Below are 23,404 nucleotides of genomic sequence, written 5' to 3' on the forward strand. Positions count from 1 at the left end.
CCTGCCATTATACACCGTTTGCATTTTTTTTTTTCTTACTCTGCTGCTTGCCTTATTTTGCTTCTACATAAAGGTGAACCAGACACCTCGTGCGATGGTCCGTGAGCATTGCCTGCTCTGTTTTGAGAGCGAGACTCTGCACAGCGCCCACTGCGCATGGGGAAAGCGATGGAGCATCCCCACATACAAGGAGCATCTGGGCACTGACAAGCTCCTCCCGACAAGAAAAGCAGCATACGGGGCCTTTGCTCGGTCCTCTTTCTGGAGGACCACTGGACCTTCCTCCGCTCACGGCGCTGCATCTCACCCGCTTTGGTAAGTCAGAAGCGGAGGACACTTTGCACTGGCTGCGTTTTCTCCCTGCCCAGGTAAGTCATGATGGAAACGGTAAGATACACAACGGCGTTTTCTAACCAAGACATCAAAAAACTAATAGTCATCCAGGAACAAAGCAGTTCCCGTTCTCTCTCAAGTTCTCCCATTTTGCTCAGGGAGACATCGGGATGCTGAGATACCCAGAGCCGTGCACGGACTTGACCCCAGTCTGCCCCACTCATCCTAGTCCACCAAAACCTCCCCTGCAAAGGGCTCCCCCAGCACAGGCCATCCCGCAGCCGGGGCCTCCGGCAACGCCGAGGGAGGCTCGCACATGTAGCAGGACCGATATCGTCAATATTTGCCCACTTCGGGTTCTCCAAAGGAGGGGCCTCGCCGAGCGGGTACACGGTGGCCATAAAAGGTGCGACCGGCAGCACCTCGGGCTCACCCGAACACGGGAGCTGCCACCGCCAGAGATGAAGCTCTTCGTGCTGCTCCTCTGCTGTAAGTAACCCCCGCGCCAGCTCTCACCCTGCCGGATGAGGCGGTGGGGAAAGCCTGGCGCTCGCAATTTCTATCCATAAACAGTAAAGGTGGGGAGGGTGAAAATGCTCGTTTTTGCTACGGAGGGGTGGGACGGGAGGTTGCTTTTCCTGATGCTGCTAACCCGCCGTCTCCAGTTGCAGGGCTGGCCCCCGCCGGCTGCAACTTGCTTCAGTTCGGTTCAATGATTAAGCACAAGACGGGGAAATCGCCGCTGTCCTACAACGGTTACGGCTGCCACTGCGGCTTGGGGGGATCCAAACAGCCGCTGGACGCGACCGACTGGTAAGTCAGGACCTGGTGAAGGCAGAGCGGGTGCCCCCAGCCCTCCTCGCCTCCCTCTGCCTGGGTACAGCGAAGGGAATGCTTGCCCCTGCTCCTGGGAGCTGAGATAGCAATGCAAAACATCATCGCTCGTCCTTAACGCCTCTTTAAAAATTGCTTAGTAGCAGTAGCCGATGGGAACGGTGCGCATCGGCGTTTCTTCTGCCTTTGTGGCGTTAGGCAGAAACGCATCGGGATCCAACGACCCCCTGGGCTAACTGAAAGCAGCCAGTTGGTGTTCTGCAAAGTCGCTGCAGCAGAGCAATGGGAAAGCAATCGGAGAGCCGTGCTGATGATGCCAGAAAGGCGTCAGTCGCCCTCCCTTGCTCCTGCAGCACGGGCAATGCCGAGGAGAACAAGGCTGCTGCACGACCCTGCCCCTAACCCGGGCACAAGCGCGAGACGGTTCTCACGGGGGCTGTGCACCACCAGATGTTCACCACCGTGGTATCGTCCCCACCGCTCCCCATCCTGTCCTGACCACAACTCTTGTGCTCCCAGGTGCTGCCATGCCCATGACTGCTGCTACAAGGCGCTGTCTTCCTCTCGCTGCAGTCCCAAACTGGTCACCTACGAGTACTCCACCTTGGGAAGCCAGATAATCTGCAGTAAGAGACGGCACGGGGTCAAAGCCCTGAGCGGGAAGGCACAACCATCCACGCTCTCGGGGGACCTCTCTTCCAAGACGTCCTTTAGACCATCCTGACTTGGAAACCACTCGCTGGGAAGGGGGTGGAAATGAGGGAAAAGTGCCAGGAACAGGGCAAACATTTATTTGCTAGAACTACGGTGAAGTTTAGAGCTTGGAGACCTCCCAAAGGAAGGGGCTTGCCCTTCTGTAGAGGCTGAATACTGAGGGTTTGAGGTGACCCTCCCATCGTGGATGGGGACCTGGCACTGCCACCCCGATTTCCCCAGAGCAAACGCTGTTGTTTCATGGCGAGAGGATCAAAACAAAGCACTTCGCTGTGATCAAAGCAAATATCTATACGTACATAGGTAGATGAAGTAAATTAAATGGTCTCTCCAGGGCCACGCGTGGTTTGTAGCCGGGTAGCTCCGTGCACCAGAGCTAAGAGGAGGACTACCCGAGACACCCCAAACTCAATGCGGGGGGCTGCGTACGCCATGGGGACGGTCCAAAAGACATCCCCTGACTCTCGCACCCTTCGCCTGACTCCGTCTCCCCAAATTTTCTTCCAGAATCCAGGACCTGGTGTGAAAGAGGGAGCTGCGAGTGCGACAGGCGGGCAGCAGAGTGCTTCCAAAGGACAGCCAGCACCTACCGCAACTCTTACAAGAATTACTCCAACTTTCTGTGCAAGGGCCCAACTCCCTCCTGCTACACACGCCGGGCTCAAAACCTGACAGAAACGGTCTAAATTGTGGGGCTTTTGCCTTCCCTGCAGCCAGGCCGGGCACAGCACAGCCCTGTGGCACCAAAAAGGCGTCCGGTGCCTTTCCCTGGAGCCGGTGCACAGGGAAAGCCCACTCCCCGCGATTAAATAAATCATAAAAAACGAGGGAATCCCTGCAAATAAAAATAAATTTTCGAAAGCAATTTGTAAAGCGCATCCAGTGTCGTGTTTGTGTTTTGGGAATCGATGGCGGAAGGGGTAGGAAACAGCGCGGAGCTTCACGGCTGATTTTCTGAAGTAAATATTTATACGTGCACACAGTTTTGCATCTTTTTCTTAAAAAAACCACATTTACCAGAAGTGACATTTTAGCAGCTAACTGCTAAATCTTAAGAGTTTTGGAGGAAAAAGGGAAAAAAAAGAAAAGATCAACAGAAACAGCGAGCAGCTGCTGCACCCCGACCCCAAACCAGGCTCCAAACCCAGCTCCCCTCAGGGAGCCTGGCCGCAGCACAGCCCCATCCCGCTCCTAACGACTATTTAAGCAATTAATACTCACTAAAGCCGTGGGGAAGCGTGGCGGTGGCCTTCTTGAGGATTTGGGGTGGCTCTTTCTTGCACCCCATCTGCAGCAAGGCCTCGGGGAGCTGGAGCCGGCCGGGCAGGTCTCCTCAGGCTGCAGCTCCCTGCAGCCACCTCGTCCCTCACTGCAGCTGCACACCATCCACAATTAGCGCTAACGAGCCAGGGCCGGCCGCCCCTCACACCTCGGCCTCGACCGAGGCACCTCCCGTTTCCATGCCATCTCCGGAGATTTCTTTTACACACCTTCAGAGCAGGGGGTCCTAAAATAAAGGCGCTTTAAGGGTATTTGCTTTGACTTCAGCGGCGAGGGCTCCTGCCCGACTCCATCAAGAATTTCGTCACGAGCAACATCCCTACCCCTCGTTTCTCCTTTTACTCATTTTCTGGTGCCGCTCAAGGGCTTTGGGATGCGAGGGGAGAGAGCTGGGACAGAGCCGATGAAGCCGATGCTGCCCTCTAAGGTTTGTGCCTGCAAACAGGCTCCGCACAGCTCAACACGAGCATAAACCCTCTCCGTTTTATAAGACACTGGAGTATGGGTCATTCTTCATGCACAATTTCCCCTCCCTTGCTGCAGTTTCGGAAGCTCCTGAAAGCCGGCAGGTGAACGTACGCCCCGGCAGCCGGATCGCGTTCCCCAGGAAGGGTTCAGGTTGTGCAGACTCGTTAAAACTCATCTGAATAACCCACAGCACGCCCTGGGCACACAACTCCACTCACACAGTTCGGCTGGCACATCTTTGCAACCTTTATTGCACTCAGCATCCAAAAACCAGAGGTTTGGTTTGGTAACAGAAGCAGGTGCTCTGCCCAGAGTCCGGAGCGGGAAAGGAGAAGAAAACTCTCATGTAGTTTCAACAGACTCCAACAGAAAAGGAAGCCGAGAGCACTGCAGATGTGGATACCACAGACGACGCGACTTCTGCTGCTGTTCAGGGACTGCAGATGAGGCGAAGCTGTTAAATAAACGAAAAGGCAGCCCTCCAAGAAGGAGCACGGTACACCAGAAATGGAGCGGCACAAGCAGAAAAGCCCTCCTATACATTGTAAGGCCAAGACATGCTCATGGACAGCAGGCAGAACCTGGCTAAATGCTTAAAACTTCCAGTTCAACTGAACTCCTTACGTGCAGGGGCAGGATTTGGAAAAAAATAAGTCCGGGGAAGACAACGGCGGTAGGCAGGATGCAGGGAAAGCAGCTTTCTACATTGTCCTGCCGCGTACTCACCTTGAAGGGGCTGAGAGCCACTCTGCCAGTCCAGCAGCAGTCAAAGCACACCCCTGCCTGGCCTTCGGCCCACTTGTGACCCTCAAAGATGTAAGCCAGCAGCTAGGAACAAACAGTAATCCTCCTCAAATACCAAGGGAACGTGCAGTGCTTATTGTCCTATGACGGCATATTATGAAGCACAGTTAGCTCCACCAAAGAGTAAACATGAGCTGTGAATCATGGTGTTTCTCTCCTCTTGTTTCTCGCCTCCCTTCCTCCCGCAAGGCAAAGCCATGACCTGTTTACAAAGCGAATTCTCTGCGTAAAAGCGAGTTCCCTGAGGAACGCTGCATAAGGATTCCCTAGAAAAAAAATACACATCGTAAGGGCAGGTAGAAATTTCAACAGCTAAAGGAAAAATCTACAACAGACAAAATGAAAGTTTTAACATCTTTGGATACAAAACTGTTTGTGCAGGTACAAAGCTACCCTGGCAAAAATAAAGAGAATTTGACTGGTCTAACAAGACTTAGGAGCCCAGTTTGTTTTAATCTTATTACACTTCGAAATGAAAGCGTTTTCAGCCACGTATTTGGTTACAGGTGTCAGAGGCCATGAGCTGAAGGTCAGCGTCTCTCTCTGCTATTTAAGATGTGTTGCTGTTGCAGGCCTGCCCGTTTGTCCGGGACACGGACGAGGTTATGTTCTGCAGGTCCCTTCACACCCACAGAAGCTCAGCTTCCTGTCTGCTGGCTACAGGACAACTCCCTTCACAGCTCTCCAGGCTCCAAGCAACAAGAATCCTCTTATCAGCTCTGGCTCAGGGAGACAAAAAAGCAATTCATGACGAGGTTGGCAAAAAATGGATTTTACCAAAGTCGTTTTTCGCTTTAAGAACAGTACTGTGAATTCAAGGCTCATCCATGCTCTTCCTACCTATGAGATACTACTCAGACTTCCCTCCACAGTGGTTACTCATGCCTACTGCTGGCACTTAGAGCAGCACTTAATAGGCTGCTTCACTTGCCAGACACTATGTCCCACCATAAAGCGCAAGAGCTGCTTTGTATTACTTTTTATTTCCACCAAGCTCATTACAGGAACCAAAGGAACTTCTTCACCAGCATTAAAGCCTGTTCTCCTACACCACCAGTACTTAAAGTAGAGCTCCTTTCTTTTTATTCTTCAAATGCTCTTGATAAAACAGTAGCAGAGCATATGAAGAAGTACTAGCTCAGATCTTGGCAGCTCAGTCAAAAAAGGCATTTATATTTCCGTGCCGATTTGGAAACTTCAAAGAATGCATAGAATTTTTTCAAAAGCAACGCTCCTTATGTTCAAAAAATCTATTTCGTCTCTGCCCTGGCTGATGAGGTGTCTCCTGTTATCTATTGTGTGTGTAAGTGCACATGTGCTTTCTTCAAGCTTAGTGCTTGATTCAAGTCCAAAAACCTGAGTGAAGCTGAAACACCGCAAGCCATAAATCGAGGGCCAAGCCCCACAGTCCTTACACTTCAGTCCAAATTCACAATCCTATAGCGGAAAGCATCACATGATTCAAGCTGTACATTCTACAGTACTTGGTGATCTTACCGAAGAGGAATTTCAGATGAAAAAATCCTGCCCTGGAAAAAGCTTGATTTATGAAGAGTGAAGTAGGCAGGGGTCCCAGTGATCACTGCTACTTGGAAGCTCACTCACAGGACTCTTGATCCTTTGGCTATACTAATTTTGTTTGGAGACTAACAACTATCAAGTTGCTGGCATGGACTAAAGCTCTGGAGTAGCCCAAAAGCTCCAGAGTATGGCAAAGGAGATGAGATTCCAGATGACCAAGGAACAACACTCAACAGAAATCTCACGCCTGCTCATGTCGCATTTTACCACCTCATTAGAGTTCACCAGATCGGACGAATTGGCTCTGCCATCTCATGAGTCCGCTGGTATTACCTCTTTTTTTTCCTTCTACAAGTCTCAACAGCTAGCAAACGAGCTGATCTCAAACTTAAGCAAGAAGCAAGCGTGGACGCAGCAATCCCATTCTCCCTTCACGTATTAATCGCTTCTGAAACAGTCCCGAGCAACAACACAAGCAGTTCTAGTTAGATTAAAACTGATCACTGCATTCTTGCATGAGAAAAAAAAAAAGAGGAATCTCATGTTTTATACAGTGTTGGCTGACACACTTAGCTTTGGAAAGGATTTTGGGATTCTGTTCCCTTTATTTAAATTTAAATAGGAAAAAAAGCGCCATGTTCCTGAGTTGAGAATTGTTAAGCTTTCCCTGACAGCAAGGTAAAATAAAGCTCCTCCAAGCGTAACCAAGTAAAAAGTTCCTATTAAAAAAAAAAAAAAATCTAAGCACATCAAGAGATCTCAAAGCAAATCTGACACTGCTGTGTGAAGAAAAGGTTCTCACCTTCATCTAACTCCAAAATTACAAAAACAAGTCTCTACTTTTTGTTAAGTTCAAACAACTCTTCTCACACACAGGTTGATGCAGAATTACCGAATAATTGTTCGCCCCACAACCGAAGAAACAGGAAATTCACGTGTGCTTAGAGATCTCCGCAGAAACAGATTTTACGATAACAATGGGTGCTTGGAAATTCGCTTAAGGGGAATTTTGTCTTCATCAGTTTTATTTGCTTTTCTCACCAGAGCACTCAGAACACATTCAGTCATATGTTTAGAGCTGCCATGGCCTTCACCAAGGTGACATGGTTGTTTGAGTCCGACTCTCTCCTGCTGCTATCTGCACAGTTACTCTTGTTGGCCAAGACCTTTTGTCGGTGCCTTTCTTCCTGCCGCTTCTTCTTCTCTAGCCGCTGCTGTTCCTTCTTTTGTTTTTTAGATACCTGAAAGGGAAGGATGAAAACACAAAGTTGAAAACACACGTCTTCTGCTCAGTTGGGGAAAAATAATACACTGGAAAGGAGACAAGCAAGGTACCAAAGCAGCTGCCAGAGAATGTTTATTCCAAACTACTTATCAGGACTTTATTTTGTGTCATTTTGGGAAGAGTGCCACATACCACTGTTCAATGTTAGTATCAGAGAAGTCACAGCTGTAGCAGCAACAAAATCCGGTAAGCGGAAGCTCTTTTTAATTCCAAGGAGAAGGTAGTTGCTGATTAAGCAATCCTTATCATTCCCCTAATCGCTAAAGGGCGTGCAAATCACTGCCAAACCACCCTTCACGTACCTTTGGGTTTCTGCTAGCTTGATTCTCTTCATCGGATCTAGCCTGTCCTTTGCTGTTTTCTGTTTCACCTTGATGCAAGCTCCGATTTCCAAAGATTCTTGAACCACTTCCGTTTTCTTCTCGCAGAGTTCTGCTACACAATTTCTGATCTTTGCTCTGGGGATCACACTGCTCCTCAGTACCTACCAACAACAGAGGTTTTTGTCAGACACACTCTACCCAGAAGCTGTCTCACTGTCAGCCAATTCCTTCTTTCTGGAACAGTGGTTATTTTGGAAGCCAGATTGAATCTGCCCTCACTAATAACCTTCCTGAGCACAGAAAGGCTGAGGTGGCAGCACAGCCAACAGCAACCTTCAGCTGCTACTGTCCCTGTTGAACTGCTGTTTACAGTGAACACTAACGTCAGACAGCGTTCTTCTGAAGCACCAGGTGACAAACTCCGCGTACTTACTGATTCTTTCCACTTCATTCACTTGAAAGACGGCAAATATTGCAGATTCTATATTGTAGTCTTCCACTTCCAGAATCTGGCTTACTAAATCAATGTCCTGTTCACAAGAGGAGAAAGATAACACTGAAGAGAGTTCAAATCACTGACATACATTCATTTAACAACCATCTGCACCACTGAGAGAGGGTTGCTGTCTGCTTTTATGACCTTTCAATTAGCCTGCATTCCATTTCTGAAAAAGGTGAGGGAGAAAAATCTTAAAATCCTGAAGATATCAGGAAAAAGGAATATGCTGTTTCAGCGTAACTTTCACTCTTGGCCCTTCTGTTCTATGCATTTGCACAGTGCAAGCAGCAATTGGCCGGAACCGCGCAAGCTATCCAGTGACAACAGCCAAGATTCACTGATTATCTAATCATTTGGGATGTTCAACTACAGACATCCTCAAAGGATTTCGTATCTTACAGAATTTGTTTCAAAGTCAATTTTCTGAGAGATTGCAAGACAAACCTTCCACAATTATTAGCTATCCACAGAGAGTACATATTTCATCCGCATTTTGAGGGTTCAGTCTAGCATGAAATGCATCCTGATTTATGGCTGTGGTACTGAAATTGTCCAAGATGAATATTTTTTAGAATTTTTCCCAAGGCTACTTTCACGTATCAAGAAAGTCTGAACATTAAGCACAAAAAGGCTACTCAATACTTACTGAACATCCAGTTGCATTACACACTTTTTGTATAGCATCTTCCATTTCAACTTCAATCTCATCTTCAGAGTCACCCTTCTGTGGCTTCACTTCCTCCTCCTTATTCGAATCATTTTTGCAAAGCATCTGCAAGAAAAGCAAAGCCCAGCAGGTCACACAAGCATGCAGCAATTTCATTATATGCAGCAAAAAAAATCTGACATCATAATAAATTATTATGGCACACTTTTCTCAGAAATATCCTGTGTCGAAGGATCTTGGAAATTGTCTAACTTCCATCATCACTGACACCATTTCCCACAACTCATACACTACTGAGCAGGCTCTCGCATACCACAAGATCATGCATACCAATAAACAATCCCTGGCTTTTTAAACGCAGTATTAATTTTATTACAATACCACACATTATACAGTTGTGTGCAGAGAACCTCAAGGACAGCACAGCTTACTCCTTAACACGAAAAAGTGAGAGATGAAGAGGACTGTTGTATCCAGCTGTTGCATTTCCAGCTCTTTCCTCCCTTCCCTTTGTTTTTGCATTCGAGGTGCACAAGTATGTAATTTAGATGGGGTTGCTTCAAGACATCTACAGCCCACATCACAGCACAGATTCGGGATGGATTTTCAGCCAAGTAATTTAAACACTTCACAGCCTGTCTCAAGAGAGCAGGCAGCCCTAGTTACCACGACCTTAGGGGCTTTGCTATCCCCAGCATGACACAGGGACCAAATTCTTTTCTCAATCTCAATGCAAACGAGAAAGGAAATCAACTGGTAACATTCATCTGTTTTGTTTATCGCCCACAGCTGACTCAGGTCATTCTGTCATAACCAACCTCCATCTGAAGGTACGCTGGAGCTTCAGAATCGTCATTGATTCTCCTCACACTGTCGTAGTGCTCTCCATAACGATACGCAATATGAAGTTCCCTCACGTTGTTTTTGTCCGTGCCCCGAATCTAAATGAAACAAATAAATTGCAAATGAGGATTTGGAATCAACTTCAGCATCGTATTTTTCAAAGTATTATTTTTTTGAAGCAATGATAAACACTGTGATCGGAAGCAAAGTACGTAGCTACTGAAGCATCTTTAAACAGGAAGCACTGACCTAATACTCCAGATGTGCCTACAGTAACAACAGCGCTCCTGTCTCAAGCGTAATGTTTGAAAAACAGATACACAACCTTGGGTCAGCTACATCATAACAAACAAAAGATGGTATAAACTATTTCAGTGGAAAGCTCAAAACTATTTTCTAAACTTTCCACAGGAGCTATTAGTTTTCTGATCATCTTCCTAGACCCAATCTCAGTGACAGCTCCCATTCAGTGTACAATGCCTTTTTTCCCCCTCAAACACGAGGAAAAAAAAGAGTCCGTTCAAGTTATGAACACAGTGGAAACAGTCACCCAGAGTAAGTTTTGTTCTGCAGTTGGGACAAGATGCTGTTTTAACAGTTAGCATTCGAAGTGGCTATGTTTTGTTTTTAAAAGAAAGTCTAACAGAAATAAAGCCAAACGATGAAAATGTATTAACTCCTTTCAGGAGCACTGTTAACAACCAAATGTTCCTTTGCTTTGTCAGCACCAAGTGCAGCAGTTTCCATAGAAAATTCCCGCTCTGAGTATTATCTGTACTGATGCAAGAATAGTTCCTACCCCGATCATCAGTGTCTCAAACTACTCGCTAAAAGCTACACAGCGTTCCAACTCTTGCAAGGAATGCAGAAAATTACACCGCATTTGCTTACCTGTCAAGCCAGAGTTCAAAGATCTGACAGCTTTCCTGGAGAAGATGTCAGCAAGCAAACGACAAGAAATGCTTGCTTTAGGGCTCCAGAATTTCTCAATCCTTTTACGTCTTTGAATCAGCTTATCCCAACTTACGGAATATACACCAAGTCACCTTTCAACGACATCCGTGGTTTGCATTGCACTAATGACTTCAGATTTCATAACAGCTATTCTCCATGCATCTATTTTACACTTGCTCACCTTTAAGTTCCAACTCAACACTTGCTTATACTTAACGCCTGCCTTTTATCCTATTAAGTTATGCAACGTGTTGGAACTCAGTAGAACTTATTTTCAACATTTCTCCTCTGCCAGAGCCTAAACAGGTATCTAACAAATCCCAAAGCTCTTGAAAGATTATTCTGAAAATTAGCCAGTTTAGCTCTCAGTAGCGAAGCCTCTTTTTGCGTGCTCTTCCCACAATACACTGGAACTGTAAGTAAAAGAGAGCTGCAGCTAAAAAAAGGCAAAAACGTTGAAAAAAGGTAAGCAGTTATCCAAAAAGCCAATAAAATAACCTATACATCTGAGCTAACTCGAAGCTCTACATTTACAGTCACTATCAAAAAAGGTAAAGGGTGTTTAAAGCCCTAAGAAGTCCATGCAGAGATGCCCATCTCCAAAGAGCTTTTGATTAGGCCAGAGTCTGAGAAACAGCTGGAGGTCCTGAACACTTCTGCTCACAGTTTTCCAGCTTAGCTGTAGTGGATACAAATGGTTCTCTTAAAATTAAAGGGTAACTCACCATCTGCTTTAGAGTTGGGACCAAAGGAGATGTTCACACCATCTGCTTTAAGCATCTTGCTGATCTGCCTCTCTGTAAATGCTCTCTTTGGAATCTAATCTTTCTAAAATTTTGCTGGGGCTCCAAACCAGGGAGAGAGGGGAAAAAGTTATGTCGAAGTATAGAAAATTAAGAAAAAAGGGTGTCCTGGGTTAGTCCAGTCTAGCAACTTGCTAACATTGTCACCATGTTGTGATGCCCTACACACTTTGATGTCGTGATGTATCCTCTGTGCGAGTAGGAGACTCCTTATGTTACAACTATTAACAACTCTACTTACGCCATTCTCAAGCACCTAATACAACCCTTCACTAACAAGACTACGCTCAGGCAAAACAGAACCTCATGACAAACTCTGTATTTACAACCCTGGAAAGGTCAATGAATAGGGAAGAAGAGTTGAAGGTTTTCAAGAGGATATACAAAATATCGGTAAGAGTTAAGTACACTGAGGCGAGTATCCAGTTCAAAACAGTAACAAAACATGAACAGCATCCCCATGAACTCTCCTGCAGGGTCACTACCTCTGTACACTCTCGCAGGTCAAGCAGTGGAGTATGTCGGTTAGCTGTCTTACTGCCCATGGCTGCCATATAAATAAGAGTTTAAACCTGTTTGGGTTCAGGAATCCACCCGACACTGTTTCAAATGTATTTAAGACTCCACTGACAGCTTTCATCCGGTCTTTTATCTTTATTGCCCTGTTTAATCTATATAATTCATTGGTTCTGTCTGTAAACTGGGGCCAGAAACAATTCTGGTTTGAATACAGGTTCTCACTTGCCCAATGAACAGGCAGAGATTGAGCGTGGACCCATTCCAGTGTGGACTTGCCACAGAAAAACAACAGAAGAGAGAGCAGGAAGGACCTGATGGATTACTTGTTCCAGTGCCCCACAGTCAGAGGAAACCATACCACACAGTCCTCTCCAGAAGCTTCTTCCCTCTTCTGCCCAGTCCAGAACCTCACTTCTCCAACTGTCAGAAGCCTTCTCATTCCAAAGCCCATGCAGAATTCCAACACACGGCAGGGACTGCCCTGCTATACCCTCACCTCCATATTCCTGAACCTTATCGTACAGGTTTCCTTAAGCCTGGCTCAAATTCCTGTCAGAAAAGTCACCTCATATATAGTCTGATCTTCAAGAGAGAGAAACATATCAATGAAGCTAGTAGCTTAAAACCAAACTAAAACATGCTGCTCTGTCTCCACACACTTATCTTTCATGCATTCGTTGTTTTCTTTCATTCCCTCTCCTCCCAGCTGAAATCTGGAGTGTTTTCCTTCAAGGCTGAAAAAGCAAGCACAGCTCTACACCATGCCCAGCTAACTATGGCTATCAACTGCTCTCTTTTAATAGATTAGGAAGTTTCAACACTATTTGTATTCATCAGCTAAAAATTAGGCCAAAATATAGAAGTTTCGTTTCTCACCTGCCACAGTGGAGCATTAAGCTGATGAATAACCACATTCATTTGATTGTTCCTTGCAAAGGCCACAATAGCATCGTTGCCAGCAAAGGTACCAGGCTTTGCCAAATTGGTAACTAAAGGAAAAAACATTCAGAAGAGTTGGAAACCTAGTTTCTGACACTTCCAAAAGCACTGGAGGGATAGCGAGTAACAAAATTTCAACACAAGCCCAAGAAATTGTGGAAAGAAAATCCCAGCTGTGAAACAGTGACTGCTGAGGCAAGAATTTGGCAGCAACAGAAGTTAACGTATCTTAAATGACCACAGAAACCTCTAAAAAACGCAGTACACCCTTAGATTATGCAAGGCCATCAGCTCTGTGTTAGCTCGGAAGGAAGAGTGCCACGTACTAAATGACCAAACCGCTGTCATGCGTCACCTGCATGGTACTTGGCACATCCTCGAAGCTGTTAGAACAAAGGCTGTACTCGTCTCTGCTTTGGATCTTCCCCGGGTTACCACTATGAAATATCAAGTGTCAAGCAGAAAAAGAAACCCAAAGAAATCAGCCACTCAACACCCACCAGTATTCACGGAGAGCTAGACAAGTTTTGCAAGTTCCTTTTGAAAACACCAAATTTTTACTCCTTGCCCTTTTTTGCCTTTCTTTCCTTCTCCAAGTTTCTCCTAAATTTAAACAATTTCCAAGACAAATATAATACAAATTCAATAGCTCATCTTTCTACAGAAACATAACAGAAAGAAATGTAAACTCACTGTTTCTAAAAACTAGAGAGGAGCCCTAACATAGTCCTGGGATGAGGAATTGTTTAGTGAGAAGGTGCTCAAATGAGATGTAATCATATTACACAATAACCCCTTCCATTAGTGTCCTACGGAGACCATACCGTGTTTCTCAAAGGGCACATCATCCTCCACAAAAGGCTCAAAATCCTCCCGCTGCTTTATCATGTAATCCACCGTTTCCTGGCGATGTCTGAGGTGGTTCCGTGAGTGCCCCTCGAGCTGGTCACCAAGGGCCCGAAACAAACAATTGCTACCAAAAGAGAAACCACAAGTTACTGTGTCGGAATGGTAGCTAACAGATACACCATTAAATCAATGATCCTGGCGTAGCAGCGGAAAGAACACGATGTTAAGAGGAAAGAAAAAGAGCTGCGCTCTTTCTGCCCAGTAAGTTCAAAGAGGATGTGAATGTGAAGTAGCACCTATTCCCTGTGCTTTGAATCGCTGCTGCTATTGAAGAATTGCTGGTAAGAACATAAGGTTTGAGCGAACATGTCATCAACTCCAACAGGGTAAGCCAAGGGTGGTAAGAGTGCTGGGCCAAAGCGTCTTAAACTGACGCCGAGACAAATGACATAATGCAACAAAGGACAACCCAATGATCTACTAAGCAATTTCTCAGCAGACACGCCTAATGCCCTTTTCACCCAATACTTATGGACCTTCCTATGCTCCGCTCAGCAGGCCAGTGGAGCCCTCAGCACCCCTGGGGACGACGCCTGGGACTAGCAGAGCCCTCAGCCCCAGGGGACACAGGCCCCGCACAACCACAGAGCAGAGCCCCCTGATCCCGGTGGGGTACAGCGGGGAAGCCGTCATCCCTGCGGAGCACTGGCCCCACTCAACCCCGAGGGGAAAGCCCTCAGCCCCCGGAGCCACAGGCTCCCCACCACCCGGGGGAGGAGAAAGCCCTCAGCCCCCGGGGGCAGGAGGCCCGTGGAAGCGCCGGCCCCAGGGATGCCGGGGAGACCCGTCGCGGCGCTCACCCATCGCCCGGCACCTCCCGCAGCTTGAGGCCGAGGGCCCGGAGCTGCCCGGCGAGGCCCCCCCGCCCGAGCCGCGGCCCCGGTCCGGTCCGGCGGGGGGCTGCCGAGCCCGCCGCGCCTTCCTGGCTCCGGCGGCAGGCCGGGCCTTGGCCGCCTGCTTGCGGGACATCCCCACAGCGCCTGCGCCACCGGGCGTCCCTCACGTGACCGCGCCACCATCGAGAGCGGCGCACGAGCGGCCAGAGCGGCGCCGCTCTGCCCTCCCCCGGCGGATTCCTCCAGGAGGAGGAGGAGGAGGAAGGCGAGAGGAGGGGGTCCCGGGAGGGAAACTGAGGCTGGGGGAAGCAGAAGGCTTTAGGGATCAAAGGCAGTTGGAACTGCTAAGGGAGGAGGGTGCAGCCAAGCGTCGGGAGCCGCTGGCAGAAGGGTGACCCGTGGGGAAGAGGCTGGGGAGGGTGCACAGAGCAGCACCATAAGTCATTAATGTTGTACCAAAATGCGTTGCCCGAGACCTGGCCAGGTTCTCCGCCTCATTAGCGGCTGCTGTTAATTGTGCTCCTCTGTCCAGGAGCTCTGCCTCAGGGGGACGGCCGCGGCCCCCCGCGCCTCTCCCGGCTGCCCCCGCACACCTCCCGCCACCTCCCGCTGACTGCCGTGACCTCCCGCGGGTGGGTGCCGGCCGCTGCTCTCATTTTTTTCTCCGGTTATAAACCAGCACGAGTCACTTCAGATTCTCTCCGTTCAGCACCGAATCAGCGCTCCGAAATGAAGCGAAAAGGAAATTACGAAAGAGGGGAGAAGGTTTGATTACCCGCGAGGTGGCACCACGAGAACATGGCTGACAGCAGCCCCGGGTCAGGAGGAGAGCTGAAACAGCGACAATTAATTAAATGCAATCCGTGTAATAGGCTGACCCTTCGTGTCCTACTTCCCTGGGCACCGAGGAATATCCTCGGAACCGCAGAGCGGGGCTGGAGAAGGGGGCACAGCAAGAAGACAGTGACTCCTCCGGAGTCCGGCTCTTGGGGAAGATTTCCTGCTGTCTTCCCGCTCTGCCGCTCTCCCAGTCTTCCCACAGCAACCAGTTGAAGAAGTCATCCACCACCAACACCCTCCTGTGCTGCCCCCGTCAACGCAGCTATTCTGTCCCGGTACTCTGGTTTCCCTTGCCCTGCTTTGCTCTGCAGCTATCGCGACAGAACCTGCCTGATGCTGTCAGAACTGCTGCGCAGCAGTCGAATTTATGTCTAATTCCTAGGTCGCTCTGTTCAGAAGGCGCGATCCAAACGGCTTTGTGATGAACGCTAAGAAAACACTCCAAATTTGGGAACAGACACTGAGATAACGACAGAATCGACTCCCTTGGCATGAATATTACAGATCCGCCACAGAAGCACATCGCAGACTAACCAGGCGAGATAAAAATCGCCAGGTAGGTTCTCCTGCGAGACGTTTCAGGTCCCATTTATCAGGTCAAATAAGCGTTTGGTAGCACCAGCTATAAGGCCACTTCCCCGCACGATCCGCTGTAGCTTTATTCACCGCCAAGAACAACCTCCTTTTCGACCTCGGGGTAACAAATTCCTTGTCGCACCGGGCGATGCGTTGTAAATCTGAAGGCGACCGCCCGTTCGCGGCAGCTCTCTGCTTTGCTCATACGTACACTGGGTAACGGGGGGTGCAGTAAGAGGCTTCACATCAAGACAATTTTTAAGTCACGTATTTTTTTAAGTTCTTCTTGTCCAGAGTCACAACAATCTGAAACACAGCTTCAGCACGGGAAGAAGCTCACGGGACTATCAACGGTATCTTCGCGGATGATTCGAATATTATTGTGCTCAAAGCCCTACGGCAAGCGAGGATTTTACTCTGAAATGACACGACTGCCCTTCTATATCCATTTCCTGTCATAACCGAGGCCATAAGAAGCATTCCACAGAAACACATTTTCCTATGCAAATCTACTAAAAGCAGGAAAACAGGATGAGTCTATCAACTGACTGCAAATGATTAGTGAAACAGTAATTAGCCTGAGTAGCACTAAAGGGTTATAGGCAATTCAGTTAAGTATGACCTGCATGCAAGCCAGTGAACATCACTCGTGACACCAAGGACAAAACTGAGTCAAAATCAGGGCAGGTCCTTTGACACTTGGCAGAAAATTTCATCAATGGAGGACAATGAACAGACATTTTTAACCCAGTAAGACCGATAAAAACTGGGCAAAGAGACCACACGCTGCCTGAACTGCAACTGCTGAAAACACAGCTCAGGAATTGCACGGTTGCGGCCTCCTGAGCCCCCCCACTAGATCGTGCTTCCTCTCCTGGGGTCCCCGATCCACGTGGCAGTAAACCGCATCCCCGGGGAAGCACGAGGACCTCCCCGAAACACGATGCGCTCCCCTTCCCCTTCCCTCGAGCGAGCTGGCCTCGCTGCTGACGTGCATCTGCAGCAAAGCAACCACGTCTCCCCACCAGCTCCGAGTTTCCCGCACATACAGTCGAAAGGCAGGCAAAAGTCACTCCCACCCACTGCTAGAAGACAGAGCAGACAGATATGGAGTCATGGATTCATCCCACCCGGTTTTTAACTGAAATACTTCAAGTTCGGAGTGTTGCCCCTGTTGGTGTCTGTCCCAGCTTCCCAACATCTGCAAGCCAGTTTCATACTGTTCTAATGATTAAGAACCAGTAAATTTTAAGACATTTCCATTTTGGACATGGGAACTGGCAGACTAAATTTGAAACTTCTAAAGCATTGTAAAAATGGCAGGTCTGTCTTCTTTTTCCCTGATCTTTTCTTTTTAACAGCATTAACTTACTAATAAAGAGGTACGTGAAGTGCAATAGAAAATTCTCCTATTTTTAAACATAAAGGAGCCTTGCAGTTCACCAGCCTACTCCCAGGCATTCTTGCATTTCAACTGTGAGTCCCACGTCTGCAACTGAAAGATCTTCCGGCTCCTAAAATTTGGGGTCACCCAAAAGTCCATTAAACACTGCTACATGCCACGTCAGCAGAAATACAGCAGGAACGCCCAGACACTTTCATGAAGTTTGCTTACAACAAACCTTCTACTATTTCTCGGCAAAGAAGAACAAGCTCTTCTCACCTCATTCCTCTCCCCCCCGCCATCAGCGAGTTCATGAGATTAGAGTCTTCCTGAACTCCTTGCCCTCCTAAATTGCAGTTGTTTCATTTCTTTCTGCTTTTTCTGCTGCTCCTCTGTTGGAGGGAGGGTCTGGTACATGGTAGCACGGACAGCTTGAGCGTTCAGGTGCATTTGAGGCTACCGACTTGGTACTGGGAGTCTTCTACCGGTAATGCTGACCTAGTCCAGTTTTCTGGGATTAGTGAGCCTTCCTTTTCTACCTTCCTTCCTTCCACAGGATTCTTACTGAGAAACCATCTGTATTTAACCCCTCAAATAAAAAGGCAGAAAGAAATTAGAGACTGAGGGATTTTGTTCAGGCATTTTTTTTTTTTTCATAAGAGCTGAATATTCACAAAACCACCTAACAGAAGGGCATTCCTGAGCGCATGAGGTTGTCCTGTGAATGCCATGAAAAAGAAGATGGTCCTACCAAGACACTAACCTTGCTTTTAATTTCCACATCTCTCTCGTGGACTCTGTGAGATCCTATGTGACCCTAAGCCATGCTTCAGTTCGCACCTGAAGCCCTCTGATGACTGAAACCAACAGGGATGCTCCTAGGATAAAAGAGTTGATAATAATCGGACATTCAACATTCAACATTAATAATCTCAGTCTCATTCTTTACTCTGTGCTGTAGAGTAACAGCTCTAGGGTAGTGAGTATTGCTAAAGCAAGAGCAGACTTCCTACCCAGAGCACTCAAAATTGGTGATACTTACACTCTCTTTAATCAAAGCATTGCATTCAGTACACCAATGTTAATATTCAATAATTCCTCTGAATCTGTCACTGTCCAGCAAAGCAGTGTTTAGAGACCAATGAAATTGCTTTCAACAGATAAAGTACTAATTTAGTAATAACGGTAGTGTCTGGCTCTCACAGTGAACAAAGCTGCAGTCTGCTAATGCCATGGGGTCTGCTTCCGGACAGGAATTGCTCAGTGATATTATCAGCCGTTGTAAAATGTCTTGGCCACAAAGTTAATCATTAACTCAGGTCCCCATATCATAAAAACATCGTATTGTAAGAGCACAACATGCTTAAAGCTAACTGTCGCTAATCAATCATGCATACAACAGGAATAAAGCAAGACATAAAAGGAGCCAGAAACTCAGCAAATCCTTCAGCTAAGGGAAGACAAACTGCACCAAGGTTTATCTCCATGGAGAAATCCACTGACAAGCTAAACAATGAAAATGGATCGACAGCTCCTGGAGTACCACAGGCTGAAAAGGACAGTCTTGCGCCCACTGCGGAAGGTGCTGCAGAAACGAGCAGAGCAGGACCCCTAACAGAAAACGCTGCAGACGTGAAGAGGCTCGAACTCAATGAAGAACACATTAAAGAAATGGAGAGACCTTCAGGCACAGAGCGAGACAGTCCTGATGCCTTTAAACCAGCAATTTTGGAAAGAGACTGTCCAAACTCAAAGCCTCTCGTTATGCTAACGAACTCAAACTCTCCCGAAGTATGCGGTTTTGAAATAAGCCGCCAGTGTTCAACCACATCATCTGTTGATATGGACTGCCTAGTCTGCTTCAACAAGTACAACATCTACAGAGTACCGAAGCTCCTGGACTGCCAGCACACCTTCTGCGCAGTCTGCCTCAAGCTTATCCTCAGGAAAGAAGAGAGCACCTGGGTAATCACCTGCCCCCTGTGCAGAAAAGCCACTTCTGTGGCAGGAGGACTCATCCGCACACTTCAAAATAAAGAAGACATCACGGAGCACTTGGAAAACCCCGATTCAAATCCTGAGGTGCACATCTCTGCCATAGGGCTGGACAGCAATAGCTGGACTCAGACCAACCAAGATGCTTTATACAGAGACGAAAACGTTCCAGCAGACAACAGACTGGCTATCCAGAGACTTGTGCTGCTCCTGCTGTTTGTGGTGATTCTCACTATCCTCATCCTCCCGTTTATATACTCTGGGCTGATAAAATGGGTAATTTGTCTCATGCTTACTTTGGGGTTGGTCCTGTCTATGGTGCTTTGCTGCACTCCGAAATTCTACTGGCGGTGTGATAGGGACTCGCTCACCTCCTGCCACAAGGAGACCCACATCACTGCTATTGCCTGAAACAATTAACGTGCGCTGCCTAGAGATAAGGGACTGGTCCTGCCTGCAAAGCCGCATGTTAGGCGCGCTAGTCAGTTATTGGACTTTGAAAGCAATCATTCACATAATAAATTCAACAGGTGGCTAAGTTGGCTCAATGGCAATGCACAGCGTTGTTAAATTTCATTATTGGAAACATAGTCAAATATTTGTATGTTGATATTTATGAGATTAAAAAAATGTACGTTTTCCACACAATTTTTATCCCAGACTAATGATTTTGTTGTTTTGCTTTTGTCATTTTGTTCTTGTTCGTGTCATCTCCTGATTAGCACTGCAGAACAGCCTCTGAAACACCTGAGAGATGACGTCCTGTGAAAATCCATAGCTGTGGTTGCGTTTTCCCACTCTCTTAACACACGTACACTTTTTCTTGTGACAGTGTGGGGACTGGTAAATCAGGGACTGGGTGCCTAGCCTCAATGGAAGAGAGTAGTTTTAACCCAGGTTATCACTTTAATCCTATCACTGCCCAAATGGTTGTTGGCAGGGATGGGAAAGGGACTGGGAAAAGGGGATGTCAGTTGGTGCCATTTTAAGTTACACATGAAATTAGAGAGAAAGAGGAAAAATCAACACTCCTCATCTTGAGTCTGTGGCTTGCAAAGGGCAAGGCTCTCAAAAGCTCATGACACTCCAAATTCCCCACATTATTTAGCACAGAAATAGTTCCTTGCACCTGAACTCCTTATCTGGCTACCTGCACCGCCTCTCTTCTTGTCCTCCTTACACGAAGTACGACATTGCCTAGAGATGCCCACAATTCTAAACAGAAATCTGTCAATTGCTATGCCATACCATATGTGATATTTTTATATGGAATGTGTCTATTAAAGTTTAATAATGTTAATTGCTCATTGACTTCTGTGTTCCAATTCCTCACTGACAATTAATGTCAAAACATTTCACAGTTTCCTCATTGACAGGAACTACAGCTGAGAAAGCATATTAGGGAGTCTGCACAACTGAGTTGGTGAGTAAAGCAAAGCAGTAATGTGTTGGTTTTTTCCTTTATTTAAAAAAATACTTAGTTGCTAAGAAAATACCCTATAACCCAACTAAAATTAAATTGGAAAAAAATCAGGAGATTGCTCTAGTTAAGTTACATTTTTAAGAGTACCATCGATCTCAGTAGACCTTGGATCAGGCCTGTGGTAAATATTTGTGTTCGATAAGAATGGAAACTGAGGTACTCCAGTTGCTCAGTATATAAATATACATAGTGTCTCACCAGCAGATAAAACAGATTAGACTTAGAGGGTAAGGAGCTGTTGTCCTCCTAGAGTCTTGGAAAAAACAGGTCTGTTTTCTGCCTAAGAACATGAACCTTCAAGGGAAATAAATGCTTTGTTTTTTCTCATATATTTGGACAGCAACTGGCTTATTGCAGAGTACATATGTAGTAACATTTGCTAATAACCAACCAGAAAAAAGCTTTTCAATTGGGAAAAGGCAGGTAGTTTTAAACCCAAATATTTTATTGAACTGTATTATTCCAAATACAAAGACTGGACCAGATATTCACCTGTACTGAAAATAATTTCAGAAACTCTTGCCAAGTCTTTCAGCTCATAGACAATTTTCCTGTTGAGTTCCTTTCACCAACACCAGTGGGTGACTGGTACTGTAAAGGTTTGTAACAAATATACTAATATTGGCCTGAACGTAGCGTGCATAAATGCATCAGAGTAAGCTGGAAGGCTTAAAGGAAAATCATGTGCCAACTGCTACAGAACACTGATCTCATTCAGATAACCAGATAGCAAGGAAGACACAGACTGTCCTGAACATAAGATGACAAAGATGAACGGGACTAGAGCCATAAAATAATCCCAATTTAAAAAAAAAAAAAAGATAAAACTTTGGGAATATTGCCTAAGAAGGGAAGAGACCAAGCAAGATACCAAACAACACCTACTCCAGAAGGGTGTATACGTCACACCCAGTATCAGTTTGCCATCATCAGCCAAGAAACATAATGAAGATTTTAGAGGCAGTGTCCCTTGTCCTCCGTATCACTCACAATGGAGCTTGGCAAGCCCATGTGGCCTTGTCAGCACATGGGTGTGAACAAATGGAATCAGAAGATGAATGTGAACAGGAAAAATCCATTTCTTACGTATGACCCTGCCCTTCCAAAAGGGTGCGTTCAGTTTTATTACACTAATTTATACAGTGCCAAAAAAATGGCCAACAGAAAAGGGCTTCCCTCAAGGCAGTATACACCAGTGGGAAGGAAGCAGGCACGCTGTGCGATGACCAGTGAGAGACTGGCTCTCTGAAAGAACCCCTATGGATCCATACAGTAAGATCACCAGCCGTGGAAGTCCAGGTTTCCACCCCCACTGCCTTGTATCAGCACCTTCCAAGCCTGCTTTCAGCAGTTCAACTGAAATGTTTCTTCAGCCTTCGAGAGCCACTAACAATCAGCTGATTCAGAGTTCATGGATGTTGGTGGGAGTCATTAGGCCCTAGAACTCGGTATCTTTGTAACAGCTGTTGATTCTCATCTGACAAGATAAGGCTCGATGACAATGCAAACCTTTGAAGCAGCAACTAAGTTTATGGAGAAAAGGCCAACAGAATTGTATTCCTATTCTAAAATGTAAAGGATTTGCTTGCACTCAGTTTTAATTCATGCCAGTCTTTTCGGCAAGAAAGTTTCAGCTCCAGATTACCTTGCCTTGCTTACCTTGCCTAGCTGGCTGCCAATTTCGGATAGTGATTGACACATTGTAACCTGAAAGAGAGAGGTTCATAATGAGAAATGGGTCCAGGCAGTAATATTCAGCTGTACCTGACATACTGCATAAATATCTGAGAACTATGATTTACAAAGACAGAATCCCATCAAGACATTAAGAGCATGATACCTGACAGCGGTATTTAAGGATTATAGTCTGTACAGACAGAATCCTGGACCAGAAACTTCAAAGGTGTCTTGTTTAACAACGCATACACACAAGCCAATTTTAATTCAAAAATACGCCTGTCCTTTTGTCATGCTGTGCTCCCACTCGGCCCTTCTGCACCCAGGGCCCTTCCCAAAGCCACAACTTTCCCTATCCCAATTCCTTTTCAGGCTTCTCATCAACAAACAGCACCACCATCGCCCACCACAGTCACTAGTTACTTATGTAAGAGAGTGAGACAGGTGCCTGAAAAATTTTGAGTGTAGGTGTTCTAAATTACTGTTAAATGTAGAAGTCTCACTTTATCTACAGAACTTTAAATTATCCATAATTGTGCTAGCTTTGATTACTATTAAACTATATAATGAGATCCCAAGTTTACAGCATCTGGTAAAACTCACTCCTAATTGTCATTCCACTCAACTTATGTTTTGGTCCACTTCTAACAGCTCTTCTGCATTATCACACAGATATAAACAGGCGAAAATAAATATGGAATAAATAACACATTTCACACTTCCACATCGCTCAGATTCTGTACAAAGAGAACTTTAGGTCCTCAAACACAGAACTGTCAAATCTACAAGAAACATTTGCAGATCTTGGTCTGAGAGCACAGATTTGTGCCCAGGTGATTCCTTACTTCTTGTGAACCATTTGCAATTTGTCCATTGTGTTGTCCATTCGGTGCAGTTACCGAAGTCACAAGTAAAGT

General features: G+C 46.4%; 3 protein-coding genes across 3 annotated transcripts; 2 read left to right on the forward strand and 1 right to left on the reverse strand.

The window, feature by feature from the left end:
- Positions 1-794: 794 nt before the first annotated feature.
- On the forward strand, positions 795-2,567 carry LOC127024878 (group IIE secretory phospholipase A2-like). Its single transcript, XM_050909613.1, has 4 exons — positions 795-822; positions 999-1,146; positions 1,687-1,793; positions 2,389-2,567. The coding sequence occupies exons 1-4, from the start codon at positions 795-797 to the stop codon at positions 2,565-2,567; spliced, it is 462 nt and encodes a 153-aa protein (XP_050765570.1).
- Positions 2,568-6,519: 3,952 nt separating this feature from the next.
- OTUD3 (OTU deubiquitinase 3) lies at positions 6,520-14,665 on the reverse strand. Its single transcript, XM_050909464.1, is given in 9 exon segments — positions 6,520-7,196; positions 7,543-7,724; positions 7,997-8,093; positions 8,709-8,841; positions 9,549-9,670; positions 12,725-12,837; positions 13,612-13,760; positions 14,497-14,554; positions 14,557-14,665. Coding segments are annotated over 9 exon segments (1,140 nt in total). The 3' UTR covers positions 6,520-7,019.
- A 4,152-nt stretch (positions 14,666-18,817) lies between these two features.
- RNF186 (ring finger protein 186) lies at positions 18,818-19,738 on the forward strand. Its single transcript, XM_050909664.1, has one exon. It carries the CDS (start codon positions 18,818-18,820, stop codon positions 19,736-19,738), a length of 921 nt encoding a protein of 306 aa, XP_050765621.1.
- The last annotated feature ends 3,666 nt before the right edge of the window (positions 19,739-23,404 follow it).

This window comes from Gymnogyps californianus, chromosome 21, assembly GCF_018139145.2.
Source record: "Gymnogyps californianus isolate 813 chromosome 21, ASM1813914v2, whole genome shotgun sequence".
Classification (NCBI taxonomy): Eukaryota; Metazoa; Chordata; class Aves; order Accipitriformes; family Cathartidae; genus Gymnogyps; species Gymnogyps californianus.

Excerpts from the sequence above, each read along its gene's own strand:
- LOC127024878 (XM_050909613.1), top strand. The coding sequence starts at position 795 with ATGAAGCTCTTCGTGCTGCTCCTCTGCT. Across the intron at positions 823-998 it reads CTTCGTGCTGCTCCTCTGCT|TTGCAGGGCTGGCCCCCGCC; the intron begins GTAAGTAACCCC and ends CGCCGTCTCCAG. Across the intron at positions 1,794-2,388 it reads GGGAAGCCAGATAATCTGCA|AATCCAGGACCTGGTGTGAA; the intron begins GTAAGAGACGGC and ends ATTTTCTTCCAG.
- RNF186 (XM_050909664.1), top strand. The coding sequence starts at position 18,818 with ATGGAGAAATCCACTGACAAGCTAAACAATGAAAATGGATCGACAGCT.